This window comes from Rhinolophus ferrumequinum, chromosome 10 (assembly GCF_004115265.2).
Source record: "Rhinolophus ferrumequinum isolate MPI-CBG mRhiFer1 chromosome 10, mRhiFer1_v1.p, whole genome shotgun sequence".
In the NCBI taxonomy this organism is placed as follows: Eukaryota; Metazoa; Chordata; class Mammalia; order Chiroptera; family Rhinolophidae; genus Rhinolophus; species Rhinolophus ferrumequinum.
In genome coordinates, this window is record NC_046293.1 from 47,076,056 (window position 1) to 47,099,664 (window position 23,609).

General features: G+C 35.8%; 1 protein-coding gene across 3 annotated transcripts in view; it reads right to left on the reverse strand.

Moving 5' to 3' along the window:
- NELL2 (neural EGFL like 2) overlaps positions 1-23,609 on the reverse strand; it is a 313,252-nt gene that overhangs the window by 150,174 nt on the left and 139,469 nt on the right. For all 3 annotated transcript variants that reach the window (XM_033118178.1, XM_033118180.1, XM_033118179.1), the window contains exons 12-13: positions 22,323-22,425; positions 13,801-13,929 (exon numbers count right to left, since the gene is read on the reverse strand). In XM_033118178.1, the coding sequence (XP_032974069.1) occupies positions 13,801-13,929; positions 22,323-22,425 (232 nt within the window). The remainder of the gene's footprint in view (positions 1-13,800; positions 13,930-22,322; positions 22,426-23,609) is intronic.

Genomic DNA, 23,609 nt, shown 5'->3' on the forward strand with positions numbered 1-23,609 from the left:
TAGTCTTGGATGAATATCATCTATACCTGTCCTGCCACATAGATTGTGAGCCACCTAACATCCTTCAAAATATTCCTTTTCTTCTTAAACTTCCAGAGTGGATTCTGTTGTTTGCAACTCTGGTCCCTGATCAATACAATGTATTATTATGAAGACAAGGTAAATAAGTGTTTGAAGGAGGAAGTAATCAATAGAATTAATTGCTGCCTAGAGGTCAAGCAAGATACGGCCTGAAAGATGTCTGATTTAACAATATAGAAGTTATCAGTGACCTTGTTGAGAGCAGTTTGGAAGGGATATGGGATGAAAAATCTAGATTGAAGTGGGTTAAGGAGAGAGTCTAACTTGAAGAAATTGAGACCGTGAAAATAGATCACATCTTTAAGAAATTTGGCTATCAAGGGAAGAGGGGAAATGACACAAAACGAGAAGTGGATGTGGAAGAAAAAAACATTATTTAAATGCTGATGGAAGAAGCAAATAGAAAGAAGGAGAAAATAGACGGAGCAAGTTTCCTGCGAAAACGGGAAGAAGTGAGATTCAGTGCTCAGATGCACCTATAACTCCTAGGAGGAATGGTATCTATTTCACTGAGACTAGGAGAAGGAAGAAAGGGTGAGTGTGAAGCACCTGGGCTTATGTAATGGGAGCAGGAAGGAAGTTAATGTTCCTGATTTCTGTTTTGTTAGTAAAGAAGGTTCTTTGCTGAGAATAAGAGAATGGGTAGAGTCAAAGGATTAGAAGCAATGGGAGGTTTGAAATAATCATTACAGGAAACGAGAGGAAACTGAGCTGGGATGCACAGTAAACTTACCAAGCAGAGTACAGCACACAGCGAGGGTTGGTAACCATGTGCATAGCGTTGTAAAGATCTACCATTTGACATTTTTATAACACCTTGATTTTACAGTGCATGTTCATATGCCTGATATGTTCATTCTCACAATAACCCTGTGACCTAGGTGAAACAGACAGAATTACTCCCTTTTCACAGCCAAGGTACCTGTTCAAACCTGAGAAGTTTCCCATATGTTTGCTGTAAGTTAGTGGTTGGCAAATCTAGAATAGAATCACTCCATATAACCCACTGTTCCTCCACAATCCGGTCCCTATCTTTGCAGTTTCATCTACTAACACTCCTGGAGATAAGCTTCCTGTTGCAGGAAAACTCCAAAACGTGTCTTCCTCTTTCTCTATGCTTTTTCTTCTCTGCCAATCCAAATTGGACTCACTCTTCAGGGCCCAGATGAAGTCCCAATTCTTCCACAATGTCTCCCTAACCTCTTGGGCTATGGAGATTCCTTCTGTCTGCGTTTCCACACTTTTTGTCTCTGCTTATTCATGCCTGGTTAGTAAGCTGTTTTGGCTGAATCCAACTTGCTTGAAACTAATGAACAGACAGGCTCGTTTGAAAGACTGCCTTGTCATGCTGAATTTGAAAACTCACCAAATTGAATGCTATTCTTTCCAAGAAGGCAGATTAGTATTTTTAAATATTAAGAACTAATTTAATAAATATATGTTTATTTTGCCAAAAAAAAGGATTTCAGTCATTACAGTATCCAAATTGTTGCCCATTCAGAGTTATTAGATTAATCTATCCATTACATCAGTGCTTTCATGAGCGATATGGGGCCACCCCAATTTCCAATTGCTTGTTTGTACATAAGTCACTAACTGCATTGCTCAATTGAACAATGTTAATATTTAATGTTGGTTATGATGTATGTATACTCACAACATGTATACTCACAACAATTCAGTATAAACAAACATTATATGTTCTACAATTTCAGGTTCATTTCTTCATTGTCACAGTCTTATCTAAGGATATGAACAATCTGTAGAAATGTTTGGGAGTACATTATTCGTATTAAAGAAAAATCACTTGAGGGAAATTTTGAATGGAATAAAAATGAAAATATTCTTATGTCTGATTAAAATCCCAGGGATCTATTTTTGATCATACTCATGACTATGAAGTATAATTTAGAACCATAATGTGCTCACCCCTGAACCAACGCTTCATATTCATTAAAGGTAGCACCGATTTTCTAACTGTCCCTGTGTCCCAACACACGCGGCTCTTTCTGCTCAGCAACAGTCATTTGCCTAAACAAGCCAGTCCTTCTCCATCACATTACTGAAATCTCTCACTTTTCTCTGTTACGTTGATGATTTTGTGCCTAACTGCTTCCTGCAATCCACAGTTGTCTCCAAAAACCTTATTTCTATTTCTATTCATAATATTAACAATAAAACTAATATTTATTCCAATGTCTCTTGCTAGGACCAGGTCATTTCCTTTTTCTTCACAGCTTCACATTTTCACAACAGATTCCAAACATAATCTCAGGACCAGTGAATCATGTTTGATTTGTTTTATTTGTGCAATCCTGATATATTGCTAGTCATACTGTTTTCCTGCCATCAATCATGCTCAAACTTCCATCGCCTATCTCCAAGCCTTTTTTCAGATGTCCCTACTGCACATGATAAAAAAACCTTATTTTATATTGGAGTTGGTTCTGCCTTTTGAAAGCTAATGAATACATAAAGGGAAGAAGAGAATTATAAAAGAAATGCTCATAGTTGTATTTCATTTCAAGCTAGCATGTGTTAAGTGACTTCAATACTTGTAACAAATATAACTAGAACACATGACTTGAAATTCTTGGAAGACAAAATAGAGCTGGTATTTATAATTTAATCTCTAAGTTATACTTGACCTTAAATTTAATGGAGTTGCAAAAAGGCTTTTTCTATCAATTAAATTATTAAAAATTGTTAATCGTATGATACCTCATGTCTCTTCAAATGCATTCTTTTTTAGGGAGGTGGCTTTTAAAAAATAATTTTCATTTATCTAATGAAATGATCACGATAATGACCTGCTGCCTCACCTAAGACATCTGCAATTAATTTAAAATGAATTGTTTAAGTCTAAGCAGACATTTTCTCCCTAGAAATAATAAACAAGTAATTATCAAGTATTTTAACCTGCTAGGCATCTACAAAAAAAATAAAATAACATGAATTCCCATGGTTACATTTTTAAGTCTTCTCCTACAATTTGCAAAATGAAGATGAATTATACATACTCTATATTGCAGAACTGGTTAGAATATTATTCAGACCAGAAAGGAATTTGGAATAAAGTGGTTTGGTTCTGGAAATAAACCATGGTAACTTAGTTACTGAAGTAGCTGAAGGTCTTATTATAACTGGCTTAAAATATAAGACAATATCATCATATAGATTCTAAGAGGATTGTTACCATAAATTTCCAATACACTAATGGTATTCATCTTAGTTCCAAAAATGAATCCATGTTGCATGAACTGACTGTAACACTGGCACTAATAAATATATGTGAGAAACAGAGGTTTAATGACAGACTTTCACCAAGGACTCATTTTTCTGGAAGGTATTTTCATACACTTAATCTTATTTAACCTCCATTTCTCTAATAACCTCAAGAGACAAATTCTCTGCATGTAACAGATGAGGAGACTGAGGCTCAGAGATATTAAGTGATTTGCACAAGTTCTGACAGTTACTAAACAGAAGAGGTAAGAATAAAATTCAAGTCTTTCTGTCCAATGTTCTTTCCGTAACATCACAGCTGCCCCCATTTGTCAAAAATGAAAAGATTGTGATTTGATCCACATAAACATTTTATATTCGTTTGTCTATTAAATCCAACAATTTCTTCTCACATGTATTTTTAAAAAATAATGACAGGTGGTTGCACGTATAAATCTGCAAAGTATCCACCCAGGTACCAGAATGACTATTAGTGTACAAGGAGTATGTACAAAATAAGCATTTGTTCTGATTTACTTTTCAGCATTGACACAATTGACTACCAATCAATTGTGTCAATGCTGGAAAGTACCAAAAGGGTGACGATTATACTTGTATAACATTGGTTGACAGTGAATGTGTCATCATATCATATTACAAAGAAATGCAAAGGTAAGCAATTTGGTGAGAATAGTGGGCCAAACAAAACTCAAACTCATACCAGAAATTCAATAATGTTACCGGCTCTGAATACAAATTTCCTTGGTTGTTGATGAATCTGAGGCCTCCCTTCAACATCTCCCCAATTACTTCTGAGTGTACCCTGAGTATCTCTGTGAGTTCAGAAATAAATAAACACATACTCACCATCACTGCCCACTACCCTGGCCCTGGGCTACTTCTGGGGCTTCTCCATGTCCTCTGAGTCTCTGCCCAAGCTAGGACAAATCCCTGTGTCCCTACTTTTGTCCCTTTAAAAGAAGCTCCTATCCTCAAAGCTACTCTTGAGACACCATACAGCATCTTCTTCAGTCTTCACAGCATGTTCAGAGCTACTCAAAAATAGACCCCAAAAATTGTTCTTCCACCTATTTTGTATTGTTCTTTGGCACCTAGACACTATAGTAGCCTTGTTTATGGCCTAAACATGAGATTTTGTCCCCTTCCAGTCATCTCATTATGTTTCTCTCACCATTCAGTGTAAAACCAGCCCAAAGAGCCAGGTAGGCCTTAGGTGCTTGTACATAAATGTCATAGTCATATAAATATCTTGCTCACATATAGCCATTTCCTATTCTTTACTTAGATTGCACCAATGCTTCTCAACTGGAAGCAGTTTTGCCCTCCAGCAGATAGTTAGCAATGTCTGGAGACATTTTTGTTTATCACAAGTAGGAGTGGGACTACAGACACAGGTGTGCTGCCGGCATCCGGTGGACAGAGGCCAGAGATGTTGCTAAACATCCTCAAATGCACAGGGTGACACAGAACCCACAACAAAGAATTATCTAGTTCAAAACGTCAATAGTGTCAAGGCTGAGAAACCCTGGTTTAAAGTAACACCACTGTAATACACAGGAATATATGACCACACAGGCTCAACAATTCATCTTTCTAGGCAGCAGCATATTAACCAAAGATAAAACGATATTATTGAAAATTCATCCTTAGAAGGATCTCAATATAGAATTAGTCTAGGATAGTCCTTTTGAAACTTTAATGTGCACAATCACTTGTGAAGCTTGTAAACATGCAGATTTTTGAGACCCAACACTGACTTACCTAAGCAGAATTAAGGTTATATCCAGGAATACGCATTTTTAACAAGCTCCTCAGGTGATTTTGATGCAGCTTGAACCACACTATAAGAAATCATGTTGAGGTATCCAAATTGTATCCTGATGAAAATAAACTGAAACAGTGAACACTAAAGTTCCTCTCTAGTTGTGCATACAGCTAAAAAACATTGGATGGTTACCAAATCATTTAGGGGACAAATTAATAAATTTATGCCTCAAACCAGTACTCTTCAAATTCTCCTATGTGTAGGAATCACCTGGCCATCTTGTTATCACGCAGATCTGATTTAGTAGGTCTGAGATAAAGGAAGAGATTCTGTATTGCTAACCAGCTCCCAGTTGGTGACCTATACTGCTGGTCCTTGGACAAACACGTTGAGTACTAAGGTCTTGAAAACCAGCTGCCAAAAGTCTGTAAAAGACCGGGACTACTTATTTTAACAAAGCACAAAAACATCAGTCAGAATTCTCATTTCCATCTGCATCTGGAAAATGGGCACAGACTGTATGTAAATGTTACCTCCACTAGAAAGTCAGCTCCTTGACAGCAGGGGCTTAATCGGTTTTGCTCACAGCTATATGACCAGCACCCACTCAAGGCCTGACACATAGTATGTGCTCCATAAATACCTTGAATAAATGAATGCTGAACAAAGATTCTCTAAATGAAGTTTAATGATAGAGGCCATTCATACATCAAACTATCCACCTCAGAGAAAAGTTCATGGTCTTAATCCTATTTAATAAATAGATGTATCATTAATTCCTTGTTGCCCCGAAAATAAGACCTACCGGGACCATCAGGTCTAATGTGTCTTTTGGAGCAAAAATTAATATAAGGCTGAGTCTTATATAAGAGCCGGTATTGTATTGTATTGTATTGTATTGTATTGTATTGTATTGTATTGTATTGTATTGTATTGTATTAAAGACCCGGTCTTATATTATATTAAAATAAGACCAGGTCTTATATTAATTTTTGCTCCAAAAGACGCATTAGAGCTGATGGTCCGGCTAGGTCTTATTTTCGGGTAAACACGGTTGATGACTGATTTATGATTTCTTCTCTATACAGCATCCAAAGTGATTATGAACTCCAAAAGGGTTAGATAAATATTTTCTATAGAAGTGCATTCTATGGGGGGAAAACTCATCTGGCCACGAAAGTCACACAAGTATGGTGTTTTGTTTCAAAAGAATAGTGTATGAGAAGCCTTGATTGCTTCTTCAACTTCCTTTGCATGAGAAACTATGCCTAAGAAGAAATTCAGAGAAGTTTAATCTTTATTAAGTTTGATTTTAAAAATTTAAAGTCCTTCCTTCATATCAATGGAGACTCAGACTTCAAAGAAAAAAATGCCCCTTTTCTCTGATTTGCATATCTTAATGGTATTCAAGTTTACAAATGAATGGAAATTGTTTTTGAGTCAGAGAAAGCTGAACTTAATCATCACAGAGAGTAAGTGATGAATGAGCCCAGAAGAAGTGCTAATGCGAGTTCAAATTTGGCTGTGTCACTTAATAGGGATTTTCAGAACTTTTGCATCAAAACTACTCAATTGGAGAAGGAGTGATTTTCAAGAAACAAAACAAAACAAACATTTCTTCAGCATTGTAAATATGTTAAATATAACAGATGTTCCTCAATGCCTAAAAACACTTTAATACTTCCATATTTCATATTAGTTCTGAAAGCTGTTTTATGTTGCAACTTTTTCACTTGGTTGGATGGATTGATGAGGCCATTAAAGGGCCAATTCATATTTGGAATCATCAGATTTGCTTTTCCTCTTCTCTCTTTTTCTTAATTTGTATTATAATTATAATGGTCAATTTTACGTGTCAACTTGACTAGGACTTGGGGTGACTGGGCATTTGGTCAGACGGTCTGTGTGTGTCTGTGACGGTGCTTCTGGATGAGATTAACATTTAACTTGGTAGACTGACTAAAGCAGACTGCCTGGCCAAATGTGGGTGGGCCTTCTCCAACCAACTGAAGACCTGACTAGAACAAAAATGCTAGTAAGAGGGAAACTTTACCTGCCTGACTGATTAGCTGCCACACTAGTCTTCTCCTGCCCTGGGACTGGAAACTTCCACTATCGGCTCTCCTGGGTCTCCAGCTTGCTGACTGCAGATCTTGGGACTTCTGCGCCTCCATAATCACATAAGCCAATTCCTTATAATCAATCAATCTCTATCATCCATCCATCTATCTATCTATCTATTGTCTATCTATATACAGTTGTCCTCCTGGTCTGTAGGGAATATGTTCCAGACCCCAGTGGATACCTGAAACCACAGATAGTACCAAACCCTATTGTATACTATGATTTACTATGATACATATACACCTATGATAAAGTTTAATTTATAAATTAGGCAGTTTCACAGATAGAAGATTTGTTCTTAGCAAACTCAGCATACATTTATTTTTCCTTTCCTTATTATTACTACATTGAGAACTTTCACTTTTTCAATTAAAGGAAGCACTCGTGGCTTCTCTTTGGCATATCCGAATTGCCAGCATCTTACACTTGCACTTTGGGGCCTTTATTAAGTAAAATGAAGGAAACTTGAACACAAGCACTGATACTGTGACAGTATATCAGATAACCAAGAAGGCTACGAAGTGACTAATGGGGGGGGTACAGGACAAACATAATTCATGCCCAGGATGGGACAGGATAGACAATGCAAGATGTCATCACACTATTCAGAATGGTGAGCAATTTAAAACTTATGAATTGTTTATTTCTGGAATTTTCCATTCAATATTCTCAAACCATGGTTGACCAGGGGTAAATGAAACCATAGAAAGTGAAACTGCAGATAAGGGGTGTACTGCTGTATGTCCTGTCGGTTCTGTTTTTCTGGAGAACCCTCATTAATACAGTAACCTTGGACTTTTTTTTTAACTTAAAATACTCTACCGTAATACACCACAGACCATGCATCGTTAACCATAGTTTTGAAAGCTGCAGTGTCTGCTGGAATTTCCTAATTAATCCCACAGGGCTCAGTCCTCCGGTTATTTATCCCCACTCTGTTAAGCAGGCCTCCATTAGCATCACTGGGGACTTCGGTGCTGTGTTTACAATCAGAAGATTGAGCTCATTCTACATCTTTCATATTTTTTCGCAGCAACTCTGTAAGGCTATCACTCACCTTATTCTTAAAGAAATCCTCTCAGAATAGCACTATATTGCACAGTTAATGATATGCAGACACTGGCTATGTTAGGAATTCATCTCTAAATTAATTAATTGTGAAGTAGTAAGCAGCTGGAAAAAGAAGGAAGGGACGGAGGGAGGGAAGAAGGAAGAAAAGGAGGGAGGGGACAAGGACAAAGTGAGGGAGGGAAGGGAAGGACAGGTAGAAAGGGGGGGAGAGAGAGAGAGGAGAGAGAGAGAGAGAGAGAGAGAGAGAGAGAGAGAGAGAGAGAGAGAGAGAGAGAGAGAGATTGCTTTCCCATCGTCTTCCTATGTGGGTTATTTACCATGGTCTCAGCTCCTGACAGTTTCTGTAATGCCAATAGGCTGCTTTCTGGATAGACTAGAGATTTTTTTTTTTCCTTTTCAGAAACATTCAATTTTTAAAGCCAGTTAGCTGCTTTAAAAATATATTTCTAAAGAAAAATCTGTATGCTACTTTATCTTAAAAATAAGAATTAGATTAGGTATCTAATAAGTAAATTAAAAATACCAAACATTAAAAAACACTGAATTTGAAGATAGATGACATAAATTTGAACCCTGGGTTTACTGTTTGTTATCTAGGTAAATGATTTTGGGCAAATCATTTGATTTCCAAGCTCTTCAAAACAGGAGGTTAAAATAATGCCTGCATGGTGGGACTGCTGGATGAAGTAAGATGTTGTATGTAGAAGGCATTTCAAATTTCTCTAAAGAGCCATATGGTTATTAGTAGTTGGTGTATTATAATTATTATTATTATTGTTATTATTATTATTATACCATTACTGATAAACAATAGCAGAAAATAAAAATACAAAGTAGAAAAAATAGAGAAATTACTGTTTTCCTTAAAGTTATGTTCACATTACTACTTTGTACATGGGCTAGAAGCTCCGAAATGCAAAAAGGTAGCAGAGACATCATTAACAAAAGGACTGCATTAAAAACACAGGAACAGGATGGAAGGAGACAGTGTTTCTTTTGACATGATGGGTAGAAAAAAGTACTTGAGCTGGACATCTAAATATAATCATTTATAGTTTACATATGAAGACGTGCTGTGTCTGGCACAGGGCAGGTGCTAAACAAATGTTTATTAAGATTCCAATCTCCACATTCAACATCAACCAGCATTTATTAAGCACCTTCTATATGCCAAACATTTGACATTCAAGTGAGTTGGTTTGAAAATTGTAGACAAAATTCAAATCTTAAGTAAAAACTTATTCAGTAAAAGCAATGGTGGAGATGGGAAAATTTGTGGGATTTGCGTTTCTTTAAATATGCATGCCATTTATCAGCACACATATAACTTAACAAATAATGACTGCTATAAACGAATGAATTCCTTTTATTACACTACTCAAAATAATTTTTAAGGCTAATACATACCAATTTAAAACAACTTAATCCCTTTTTCAGCTAATTCAACATGACAATTAGACTTTCTTACACAATATAAACACAATTCGGTAAATTCAATGCTTGTCCTGAATACTCATAATTCTTTAGTAATGAGGTAGCTTAAAAGTGCCCATCTCTTCAGCATATCTAAGCTTTTCAAATCATCAATAAACAAATATTTCTTAACCTCTAATTGTCTGTCTCTTTTTAGAAGTTTGGGAGAATGCAAGGAAAATAAACAGTCCCTGACTGCAAGGTACTTACAGGTTGGAGAAATATATACAGACACACACATATGAATCCCCTAATAAATAATATAGCATATAATTAAGTATGTTACAACCGGACAATTGGATATAAACCAGTACAGAATAAGGTACTCATTCTTCAATCAGATAAAATAAAAATTAGATTTGAGAAATTAAATCTATGTGCACTTAATTCATTAAGAAAATCTCCAAAGAAAACATAAAAATTAAGCAGTCTAGAAGGATAAGTAAGTCATGGATAGTTAGACCAAAAAGCAAAAGGTCTTTCTTTCAGATTGTGTTAGTTTGCTAGGGCTACCATAATAGAGCACCACAAACTAGTGGCTTAAGCAACCGAAATTTCTCCCAGTTTTGTAGGCTAATAGTCTAAAATGAAGGTGTAGGAGGGTTGGTTCCTTCTGAGCGCTATGAGGGACAATTTGTTCCAGGCCTTGCCTTTTCTAGTGCTCTGCTGGAAATCTCTGCTGTTCCACGGGTTGTATGCGTATCACCCTGATCTGTGCCTTAACAAATGTGATCATTGGCACTCCTCTAGTTCAAAACTTTCATTGGCTTCCCCTTGTTCTCAGCATAAAACCATTGGGCTTTACTGTGCCCTGCAAGGGGCTGCTTCCCCATCATCAGGCTGATCTCCCTTGCTCTTCGCCTTCCTGCATTTCTTACAAAGTGCTCTTTCCGCCCTGAGGCTGTTAGACGCTTAGGAAATTCCCTTCTTTCCAACCCTTACTTATATGCCTAGCTGATTTTTACTTAATCTTCAGGATTTTGGAAAAAGAAACAAAACTATTTTCTTCAAGCACCACCAGCCATCCAGATAAGACCCCCATTAACCTATTTCTCTTTCAGGTCAATTGCCACATGTGCAATTAAATGCTCATTGGTGTACTGATCTGTTTATTACCTTTCTTGCCTGAGAGAATATCAGTCATGTATATCTTATTTACTGTTTCACCTCTAGCCTAGCCTTGAACAAAGTAGGTATTCGATAAATATTTGTCAAAGGCATAAATGAACTTCAACATTTTACCATTGCTGTTTTAATCCTGACCTAGTAAACAATAGTAAAAATCAATAGTCTTTAAATTATAAGTCATAGTCATATCATTAAAACAATGCCACAGATTTAGTAAATAAAATTTATATTACTTTATAGATTATCACTTGCTTATTTTTGCATATTATGACAAGTCTAATTTCTTAGAGGACCAGAACTGTAAGACTAGCTGATAGATAATATGTACAATTGCATAAAAAGATTTTTAAATGTTGCTTCTAGGAAGTCAAAACATCCTTAAAGTTAGCAACAACAATAAGAAAATCAAAAGGAAAACCAAATTTGATTGGAATATTGCAAAGCCTGTTAACATAAATAGCAAAAGATGTAATATTAAAAGTCTAAATATATAAAAAAAATCAAGATCTCTATAATACACCAACAAGTTTTTCCATCATTTTCTTAACTTGTGATGATTACAGCTTAAAATGAAAAATAAATAACATGAAGAAATTTACAAACCATTTTTCAGTATGATCCATTCAGAATGGAAAATAGCTGCCAATTTGTGCTGAACTTGTAGATAAAAACAGTGATCTAATTTTTACAATTAAACCAATTTTCAGTAGGTCGCATTGTTGAGTCATCTAAATCTCTGCCTTCTTCCCTCGAATTCTTTATTGTCTTGATAAATGGCAACAAGATCCATGTATTGCTCAAACTCCAAACCTTGACTCCCCTTGATCCCTCTTCAATTCTCCTCTGCAATAAACTATCGGCAAGTAGTGTTGGCTCTACTTTCAAAACGTACCATGAACATACTCCCTCCTCTTCACCTCCCTTATCCCTTTCTTAATCCAGCCCACCACCATCTTTGCTTAGACTACTGCAATCGCATTCCAGCTGGTCTTGTTTATACTTCTGTTCTCCCTACCACAGTCAACCTATAGTTCTTCTAACACATTGTAATCAGAGCTATCCTTGACCATACAAATCTGAGCATGTCACTCTGCTACTTGAGACAAATCTAAAATCCTTACAAGCCTCCCTACATTATCTAGACCCTGCCTGGTTCTCCAGCTGTCTCTCCTCTGACTCTGTGTCTGTTCCATCACATTATGCTTCTTTCTGTTTCTAGAACAACCAAGCTAGTTCCCACGTAGGGTCTTTCTACTTGCTATTCCTTTTGGTTAGAATGCTCTGTTCCAGATCTTTCTATGCTGTTTCCTTATCAAGTCTCAACTCAATTAGCACACCTCCCTCTCCAGTCTCAGAGCTTTCCCTGACCATCCCATTTAAGTTAATCCACAAACAATCTCTAGCACATCATTCTGTTTCCTTTTCTTCCTATTATTTATTACTACCTCAGACTGCCTTCTCTATTTCTATGGTCATCCACGTTCTCTGTTTTCCCCCAGAAGCTCAGCTCCTGAGCACAGGAATCTCGTCAGTCTTTTTCACCATTTACTACCCAACGTCTAGAAAAGTACTTGGTACACAGTAAGTAGGTGCTTCTTAAATATTTATTACATGAGTGAATATATTTAACGACAATAAAAGCAGCAGCTCAAAATAAAGATAATTACCATAAAATTAAGATTCAAAAGGAGGTATACGAATTTATATCATGTGGTTTCATGTTATACACATTAACAATACCAGAGGGGCTTGTTATTGTACATTGCAGATCTTAAATATTGTAATGAAAAATATATTATTTTACTAAGTTTAAGTCCATTTCTTATATAAAACCTTTCAAAATGAGGAATTTTAAATAAATCTTTATTATGAATGGGGAGCAGAAGCTATATGTCCTTCCTTTAGCAAAAATGGGCTGGTCTTTTCAGAACTGAATCAGAAGCATTTAAATAATTACTTTTGGGGAAAAAGTGTCAATTTTAAAAAATGAATGCTGATTTTTAAAGTAGAAGAAAATCTATAGAAAGCTAAGGGAAACAATAGAAATTGGTTTCCTGAGGGCCAATAAATCATCGTGTAGCTAAACTGAGGCTACCTGTTCATATGTTAGAGGTTTTCCTCTCCCAGTACTGAGGGCACATTCTGGACATTTGATAAAGATAAGTCCAGAACCCTCCAAATGCGCAAACACCACCACATCAGTGTTCTTACTTGTAAGACCCACTAGCTAGTCGCACAATTCATGAGAATGATTCAACTCTGGTTCAGGGAAATTATAAATTACTGCATCTCATGGACTTCTAGGGTCTTCATGGATATTTACAGTCAGAGGATTTATGAATGGCAAGGGCCTCCTCACGATATTTGGACTGTTTCCATGAGAGAATAAACTACCTGGGCTATTAGCTAAAATTTTAAAAAATAACTGGGGAACCATTAACTCCACTGGAGCTATTTACCACAGAGCATGAATACAAGTACTGACATTACTTACAGTAGCAAACAAAACCAGCAGTGGGCACTTTATCTTCCTGTTAATTGATTGCCTTTGTTACACAACACTGTCTGGAAAAATCTAACTACAATTCTAACTGCAAGCCAGGGTAATCATGTCAATATGTGAACTATCTGAATATATAATTATGGGGGGAAAAAAAGAAGGCAATTTCACAGTGGGATTATTGTTCTAATTCACGAAACCAGCCATGTTCACTTATTAGTCTGACATATAGCAGATAGCTGAAAAACTTTAATTTGAAAGATAATTATTTTTAGCTGATTAATATGGTTCAAATTAAATTCACTGCTTTTAATGGGCCCATCAACTTGACAACCTGGGAAATTAATAAATTTTACATGCAGTAATCCTAGGAAATTTATACAGCTGAATTACACATCATTACAAGGATTACCTTCACAGTAGGCATTGTCTTCTCGAAGAGCCCTAAAACCATCTCGACAGCTACAAACGGCCCTGTCATTCAGATTTCTGCAGACAGAATTCTCCATGCAGTTATGCCTTTCAGAACAAAAGTCATAACCTACAAAAAGAAAAAAAAAAAAGAATTTATTAAGGTAAATGAGCCATGGCAAAGCAAATAAACTTTTTCTACTTAATACTTCCTTTGATTTAGAAGCTATTTTTTCCCTAAATGATTTTTAAATTGCTATCTTTATCCAGTGTTTACAGAACCATATGCTGTGTGTACTAAAAAGTTTTTTATATGTAATCTCAATTTTTTCCTTTGTATGTAAACTCAATTCCTACTGCTAGTTAATTCTGTCTTATTTCTGACTTTATAAATGCTATCTAGTCCCTAATATTCTAATAACATTCTAATAAATTCTAGTAACATTCTGAAACAAAGCAAGAGCCTTAGAGTCCAAAATGATGATATACAATAGAGAAGATAACACAATGAGAAAGGGATCTGAGAACTAGCAGTTGAACATTATTAATAACTATGAGTAATAGAAACCAAGCCAGATGAAATGTGCGCATCGTATATTTAGAAAATGAAACAGACAGCCCAGCATCCTTTAAAAATTTTCAAAATGTGTTTAAAAATGAAAATTACACCACTTCAATCTAATTTTCTCTGGAAATCTGCAAGGCAAAGTATGTCCACTCAAAAGAAGGAGAATATTTTTATGAATTACAAAGACTTCACAGATTCCAGAGTATTTATGAGAGGAAAGAAAAATGAAACGTTTTATAAACAGTGACATCAATCATGTGTAATTTCTCAGGATCTCATTTTCCTGTGTGAATCCCTTGTTCAAAGATCATCTAAAATGCTGAAGTGAAAAGCTTGAACATTAGAATCCATATTTAATGGAAATTACATGATTATACATCATTCAAACAATTTTCAAGTTGCCTGATGCATAAGTTATCCATCTAGTTTTTCATGTCTAATGAATTAACATCTCAGTCCATATATAAAAGAAAAGAAGACTAGAAGAATATATTTCATGTAGTAAGAATAAACTCATCTGCCTACAACCAAGAAAAGACTTTTACTTGAGCAACTCATGAAGATAGAAGTTCTAAACTGGCTCATCTTATTTGTAATCAAGTTACCACAGAATGATGTGATTCAGTAAAAGGGTGGACTAAGCTCCATCACCGCCAGCAGATGTATCTGGTACAGCACAATGGTTGGTGTCCATTCTGATTGGTTGGTGCCCATAATGAATATGACCCACAAATTAAAACATATCCCTCATGAAATGCAACTACAATGTATACTAAAATAACAAACGAAGAAACAATAACTCATAGACACAGACAATAGTTTAATGGTTACCAGAGGGTAAGTGGGGAGGAGGGTGGTAGATGTGGGAGAAGAGGATCAAATATATGGTGATGGAAAGAGAACTGACTCTGGGTAGTAAACATACAATGTGAAATACAGATGATGTATTACAGAATTGTACAAATCTATGTAACTTTTCTAACAATTGTCACTTCAATAAACTTTAATTAAAAAAAATTATCTGTACAACTTAAACCTAAAGGAAAATGATGCTCTCAAAATGCAATGATGGCATTAAAAAGGAATAAAAAAGATCAAACGAATGAATTATGCCCACAGAAATAAAAGAAAATAGAACAGAGGTACATGAAGACTAGAAAAATACAGTGGTCCCCCTATCCTCAGGGGTTATATCTCAAGACCCCCAGTAGATTCCTGAAACTGTGGATAGTGCCAAATCCTATACGTATATACTATTTTTTTTCTTATACATACATGCTTATGATAAAGTTTAATTTAAAAATTAGGCACAATGAGAGATTAACAATAATAAAGTAGAACAATCATAACAGTATACTGTAATAAAAGTTATGTGAATGGCTTGGGGGCCATTACGTAAAAGAAGGGTTACTTGAACACAAGCATTACGATAGTGAGACAGTTAATCTGATAACCAGGATGGCTACTAAGTGACTAATGGACGGGTAGTGCATACAGTGTGTATACGTTGGACAAAGGGCTGGTTCACATCTTGGGTGGGACAGAGAAGGATGGAGCGAGATTTCACCATGCTACTCAGAATGGTGTGCAATTTAAAACTTATGAGTTATTTATTTCTGGAATTTTCAACTTAATATTTTTGGACTACAGTTGACCCTGGGTAACCAAGGAGAAGGGGGGACTACTGTATATAGTGAATAATAGCATTTAAATCACTTGACAACTTAAGTTTTCTTGACAAGATTCCTCACAATCCAAATTCTCATGATTAAAACTGAACATTTAGAAGTAAAAAGTTCATTCTTAAGAAGAAAACATTTTTCTCCTAGGGTCTTTTTATATCTTCTTTAAACAGCTGAATCGAGACCATATTTCTTAAAATGTATTCTATTGCCTTTTTACAATGCCTGAGGGGGAATAATTTCAGCTAAAAAGTCATCTTCATTCTCTATTGCAATAACTCAGTACATCATCAACCTAAAATGAAAAGACTCCAAAAAATAACTTCATCTTTATTGTAAATTAAAACAAAGTTACTAAAAATACTGGCCCACTCCTTCAGATACACAAAGAATTAAGCCATCATGTTCTAACACAATGCTAAATCTCTGTGTAATGTTTGAAACAACTTTTAGAGAGCTGTGACTAAGAACAGATACTGTCCTGATGCATTTTTTATTTTTTTCTCATAAGCCTATTTTACTCAATACTTTCAACTTTTCCCTTTGCTGCATTTTCTCTTCTTCCATTTTTCAGACTCTGCCCAATCAATGCCATGACTGTCTATGCCATATGCCACCTCTATTACAACCCATTTGCAGTTCTGCCTAAGGAAAGGTGAGACCCTCATCTCAGCATCTAATGTTGTGCCCAGGCTCACCACCAAGTGTCCAACTGCTGCACAAACATTACAATGATAAGTCAGCAGTGTGATCCTTTCACTGTTTTAGCTTCAGTTAGGGAGTACTTTACTTTTTGTCTGATGGTTTGGGGTTTTTTTAAAATTAACCCAGGGACTTGGAAACTGAAAATTTTGTCAATAAAATTCTAATTTACTCTAAATAATGTCAGGTAGCTGTTTTGATTTATTTTCTCAACAAATAAGTTGACTGAATCTATTGGTTGTTTTACTGCTAAGAGACAAAATGCCAGGGTCAAAAGGCTAACTAGCAACAAGTAGAAAATTCAGACTCAATAAAAATGGCTTGTTTCCAATCTATAGGGAATAACTTCAAAAAATCAAAGTATGGGTTGGCAATAAACCATAGTCCTATTACCTTCATAGTTGCATTTCTACTCATATGTGCTTAGCTTTTTGGATTTGGAAGACCTGGGATTTATACCTGACTTCTACCACTCACTGGCTATGTAAATTAGCTGTGTAAGTTAATTAACCTTTCTAAACCTTCAGTTTTTCTCACCTGTATAATTACGATAATATCTACCTTGTAAAAATGTGGGGTTCAAATGAGATCATCTATGTAAAAGCATAATAGTATAGTACTTGTTAATATTTAAAGCAATTAGAGAATTATTGGTAAGCCACAAACCAAATATATTGAGATACCTATCATAGAAAAAAATTCAAATATTCATTATAGATGGATGGATCAATGATCTAATACAATCTAGCTTTTCTCTTTTTCCTCTTTTGAATTTTCACCTTAAGGATACCAAGTTTTTACTCCTTTTGTGAGCTTTTCAAAAGAAGTTCTGTGTCTTTCATTATTATGTAGTTCTATAAAATATTAATATGCATTTCTGTATAACTGGATAAGTAGGGAGAGGCGAATACAAAAGATTATGAGTAAGAACAATATACATAAAGGTTATACATAATAACTGGGATAAATAGAACACACAAATTTTGAGGTGAATATTTGTTGGTTTTGCGTACGGGCATCTATTCCTCCTTTATGGGGGAAAAAATAACCTAGTCATAGTTTGGATGAACATTCACCCCTAATGTCAGCCCACTTGCTTATAGGGAAGTGGACTCAATTGCCCCAGAGGATAAGGATTCCCACTGGCCTGGACACAATGATTTCTTCAGGTCTGGCCATATGATCCATTCAAGCTAATAAAGACAAATGAAACTCAATTCTGGGTCTTTCATTCAACTCATGAGGATACTGAGCTTTTTCTTCCACCTACTTGAGTATCATAGTAAAGTGAGCATAAGAATGTCAGGGGTCTACCTGAAAACGCATAGAACCTGAAAATAAATTCACCTCAGAGGAAAGAAACTGAGAGATGCATCGAAGCAAAAGGGCAGGATTTGAGATCTGAATCAAGCTACTTACTGGGGTCATACGTCCCAGTTTTTGCTTAAATCAGTTGGGTTAGGTGTTCTGTCACTTACACCTAAAAGAATACTCATTTATTTAGGTATTATTTGCAAGATGATGGATAATCCTGCTTTTTCCCAAAGTGTGATTCATATGCACAGATGAACATTTTCTTAAAAGTACTAATAGCAATGGATTTCTCTTCATGTGTATAAGAAATACATGAATCTAATAACAAATAATCCCATTATTTCATGGATACTATTGCTTATGAATGAAACTAAATTTTTAAGAAATGAGTTGACTTATATGTGGAATCTAAAGAACAAAATAAATGAACAAGCAAAACAGAACCAGACTCAGGTACAGAAGACAAACTGGTCATCGCTGGGGCGGGGGGCAAGAGGGTTGGGGAGCTGGGTGAAAAAGGTGGAGGATTAAGAAATACAAATTGGCAGTTACAAAATAGTCACGGGGATGTAAAGTACAGCATAGAGAATACAGTCAATAATGTTGCGGCAATTATTATAGTGCCCGGTGGGTACTAGATTAATCAGGGGGATTACTGTATAAATTATATAAATATCTATGCTGCACACCTGAAACTAATATAAAATAATATTGAGTGCCAACAGTAACTGAAAATAAATAATTTTTAAAAATGAGTTGACTTGCAGTAGATATAAAAAATTTAATTAATGTTATTATTAGGTTGGTGCAAATGTAATTGCAGTTTTTGCTATTATTTTTAACCTTTTAAACTGCAATTACTTTTGCACCAACCTAGTCGTAAAATACAGATAGTAAGAATCAAAAAGGTGTAAATGAATAATGTGGGAAACTATGAATTATTCAGAAGTTGGGAGAGAACAATCTCAGCCTTCTGCTGTCCATGCCCCTACTACTTATAATTATAAGGTTCAATGAAGTAAATGCTAAATTAAAGCGGGGTATCCAGTAAATAGGACTTGGTGGCATTGCAAGCAGAGAAAGGGGCTGTTGAGTGAGAAGGAATATGGGAAGGGCTGCAGATATGAAAACTCTATCACATTGTTTCTGTGTCTTTCTAAGTCAGACTCCTCGCTGTATCATCAAGTCTCTGTCATATTATAATTTGTCATAAGCTTCCTTGAAAGTGAAAAGAACATTCCTGCTACACTGCTTCTGAGATGCTACTACAGAAGAGAGCCAATTGCAGGGTACCTAAAAAACAGCCTTGGTTGGATTTGACTTGGTGCCTGGAGATTTAGATCCTTATTTCAGGGCACAGCTTGGTTTCCAACCACTGACCTAGCCTCTCCTGGAAAGCTCAATGCTTTAATCTCATGCTCTGACTTCAGGGAATATTTACTAACAGTTGTTGAACAACTTGCTTTGTCTGATGTAAGCACAGCATCTTCAGCATTAGTTAGACAGGCCTGGAAACTGCAGGCCAATTTTATTACACATGAATCTGTCACAACGTGTAGGAATTGACTCAAACTTTAAGCTTAGAGAACGTTTTTTTTTTTTAGTTTAAAAGTCAGAGAATGCCAGGGGAACTCATTTGTTTACTCTGTATGTTTGAAGTCGGAAATTGAAGCCATCTTTATTATGGTCCTAAATGTTTCAAGAGGGCCAACTTGTCCAATTTAAGTTCCAGTATTATCTAAGCCACTGGTTCTCAATCCTGGCTGCATTAAAAAAAAAAAGTTAAAAAAAATAATCGACGAGGTTTTTTTCTTTTCTTTTTTGTAAGTAATGATACCAAGACTCCATTGCATATCAATTATATAAAAATCTCAGGTTGAAAGGGTATAGGTGACAGTATATTTTGTCACTGTATTTTGAGTGTGCTGTGTAAATACATTAATTTTTGAAACTGTAAACAATTTAAATGTAACACAATTTTTGTAGCTTTTTTCCATTTCTGAACTTGCTTTTTGTAATAATATATCAAGGCTCTTAAAAAAAAAAAAATGGATGTGATCAGGGCTTCTCTTGACATTTGAAAGGCCCTATCTCGGTTTCTTACTCAAATCTCGTCCTAGCCAATCTTGACTAAGTTCTATGCTAGTCATGTGTCTAATCTCTGAGTAACTCCAGGACACTACACTAATGGATGAAAGATGGCCACAAAATTTTAACACTCCTTCTGTCATGGTGAGGTCTACTTCCCCTCCCTTTGAATCTCGGCTGTCCTGTGACTTCTTTGACCAGTTAAGTATGGTAGAAGTGATGATGTGTCAGTTCCAGACCGAGTCTTTAAGAGCCTGGAGTCACCATTTAAGAAGACTGACTGCCATCCTGCTAGAGAGACCTGCTAGACCTGCTAGAAAGAAGTCTTGAGATGACATGGAGCGAGAAAGAGTTCTGGCTGCACCCAGACTTCCTGTCATCCCTACTAAGATGTCCAGCAGACAGCGAGGCCATTTTGAATCTTCCAGCCCAGCCCAGCTTCCAGCTGAGTGACCCTAGCTAACATCACATGAAAAAGAAGAACCACCTGGCTAAGCCTTGCCTGAATTCCTGACCCACAATACCGCCATATATAATAAAATGGCTGTTGTTTTAAGCCACTGAGCTTTGGGATGGTTTGTTATGCAGCAACAGACAACTAATGACCTGTAGTATCGGTATCACCTGGGAGCTTATTAGAAATGCAGATTCTTGGGCTTGACCTCAGACATACTAGATTGCAATCTGCATTTTCATAATATCCCTATTTTAATAACATCCCATTTTAATAACATCCCCTTAAATGTGTATACACATATAAGCTTGCATAGGCTGGTATAGGCTACCTTGGCTGCCTAACTAAGCTGCAGACTGGAAGTCCAGTTTCCAAACATGAAACAGGGATGAGGGTTCTTCATTCATATCACATTCCACACATGCTCTGTACAAGGCACTTGCTCAGGCACCGTGAGGATACAAACTCTAATGGCTCTTCCTGTTTGTTTACTAGATTATAGTCCATTTTAGTAGTGTTCCTTGGTTCCTGAGAACTATCCTCGAAGCTCCTTGAAAACCATTTTCAAATTCCCAAAGAATCTTTCACAGAACTAAGATTTTAAAATTCATAATTGAATGCATGGAAGAAGGCTCTAAAAAGAAAAAGAAACAAGTGCACCACCCTGCTAAAAATGAGATTGAAGTATCTTATGTCTACTTTTAATAAATTAGGTTAAAAGAAAACAAAATGGTATATGCTTTATAAAGTTTCTTTTTTTTTCTACTTAAGTTTTACTTTGCATCAACATAAAAGCCATTATTCAAACAAGTGTTATTAGCTCATTTAGGGCAGCTTGTTATACAGTATCAATCACATGAATTATGAGCGCTAACTATACAGCCCAGGTGTCATACGAGTTATTAAGGATATAGAGATGAAAATAAAGAGCCAGTTCTGCCTTCAAGGTGCATAGTCCAATGAAGGAGATGGACTCACAAACATAATTTTAAGATAATATAGGAAGGCAGTATAATTTCACGATTGGTAGGGATCATAAAAAGTTCCATATAATCAATCCTTGAATCTATAATAAAATACAAAGTGCCGGAGCCGTTAGTGATGGGGAACTCTCTGCCTCCTGAGGAGTCCCATTGCATTTCTGAAGAACTCAAATTTTACAGTTTTCTTATACTGAACTAAAAATCCAAGTCCCTTCTACTTGTTGTTCCTAGGCTTATCAACACAAAACAAGCAATGCGTGTCTGATTGCCTCTCTCTTCTCGGTCATATATAAGCCTAAGAGAGAAAAGTAGAACCGAGAAGAGAGGAATCTGAAGCAATCCAAATGGGAATCATGTCATGTCAACTATAAAAACAAACTAAAGAGAAATGAAAAGCAAACTAATAAAACTAATAAAGTAAGTCAGTGCTGTTGTATATATTCCTTCAGCAGTGTCATGCTGACTCAGAACCTGTACAAGGAGAGAAGCTTAGCAATCCAGAGCTTGAGACAAGAAACCTAGCAGAAATGCAAGGGAGCATCTCATTTTAATTCAACCACTACAATAAATACTTTGTGACTATCTACTGTGTGCCAAATCAGGAAAGCATTTAGGGAAATATTACTAGTCTTTGGAAATAACTTGCTTATAAATATTTCTATTTCATCTCAGTTGAATCAGCTTCCTAAAATGACTCATGCACATAAATCTGACTTTACAGAAAAGTCTTACCTTTGCAAACTTTGCAACAGCTATGAGACAAGGTAATCTGATGAGACTCTGGACAATCCAAAGCTGGACAGCCTGAACTCTCAACCAGCTTCATAGTCTGGTCCTGTTAGACAACAGAAAATAAATGCTTCAAAACTTCTTAATTAGGACTTACTAAGAAGTTTCCAAATCCAACACCTAAGAAGGCTCTTCAAACATGAGACTAAAATTTTCACCCTGAGAACCTCTGAGAGCACAGGTCACAGAGGTTCATTCACGAAATGACATTAAATCACTACTGGAAAGCCTTTAAAATTGACAAGCAGAACTTGGAAAGCACTTAAAATGAATACGGTAACCATTTGTACAATCTGCCAAACATCTGGGTAATCCTGAAAAATTCTGTTAGTTTTACAATATATTTTCATATCCAGATGACAACTGTGGCAAAGATACAGCTTGAATTAGATCAACATCTCACCAAAAAAAAAATAACAAATAAAAATAAAAACCGAGTTTTTTAAACATTCTCATTTCAAAATTTTCTAAACTGTCATAAAGAGATTCTCACAGGTGAGTCTGGTAAAAGTATTGGGGATCTCCCAAAAAAACTGTAAGGGAAATGAAGGCAGGATTTATGTCTCTTGTGAATGAATGCCTAGCATATTTTCTGGCACATAATTGGCACTCAAAAAAATTTAGTGAATGAATGAAAAAACTCAATGTAATATTATCATAGTTCTAGCAACCAAAGTAGATAAAATCCTTCTCATGGAAAAATCAAAATACAAAATATTTTTCTGATAAATGTAGTAACGCTGCCCTTAAAGCAAACATTTGGCTTCTGCATTATCAATCTTTAATTTCTTAAGAACAGGATCATTTACTATGTTATATTATGCTTGCCAGTACGTAAATAATAAAATAACTGTTAAAACTTGCAAGCTTCCATTTAATACAGTGCTTAGATTTTTAGATGTCATTTCTATAAGAACTGCTTTTATGGAAGAAGCACTCATTTCAATATCTCCCTCTTCATGGTTTTTCTAAGAAAAAGACCTCCAAATCATCATAACCGCTTATCGAGAAAGTGGCAAGAGATTTGAATACAGTGGAGTCACATGCTAGTCTTCCTTTGGCTTGACAGTACTATCCAGCTGGTAATCTTATTTTCAGAACCAGTGTTTTTCTGTGTTACTATTAAAGTCACAGTCTCCCAGGACATATTTTCAAGGCCACAAAACTGACAATAAAGGAACAAAGAAGGACTAGAATTGACAGCCCAGAAAATGGAAGCACGAGAGAGCT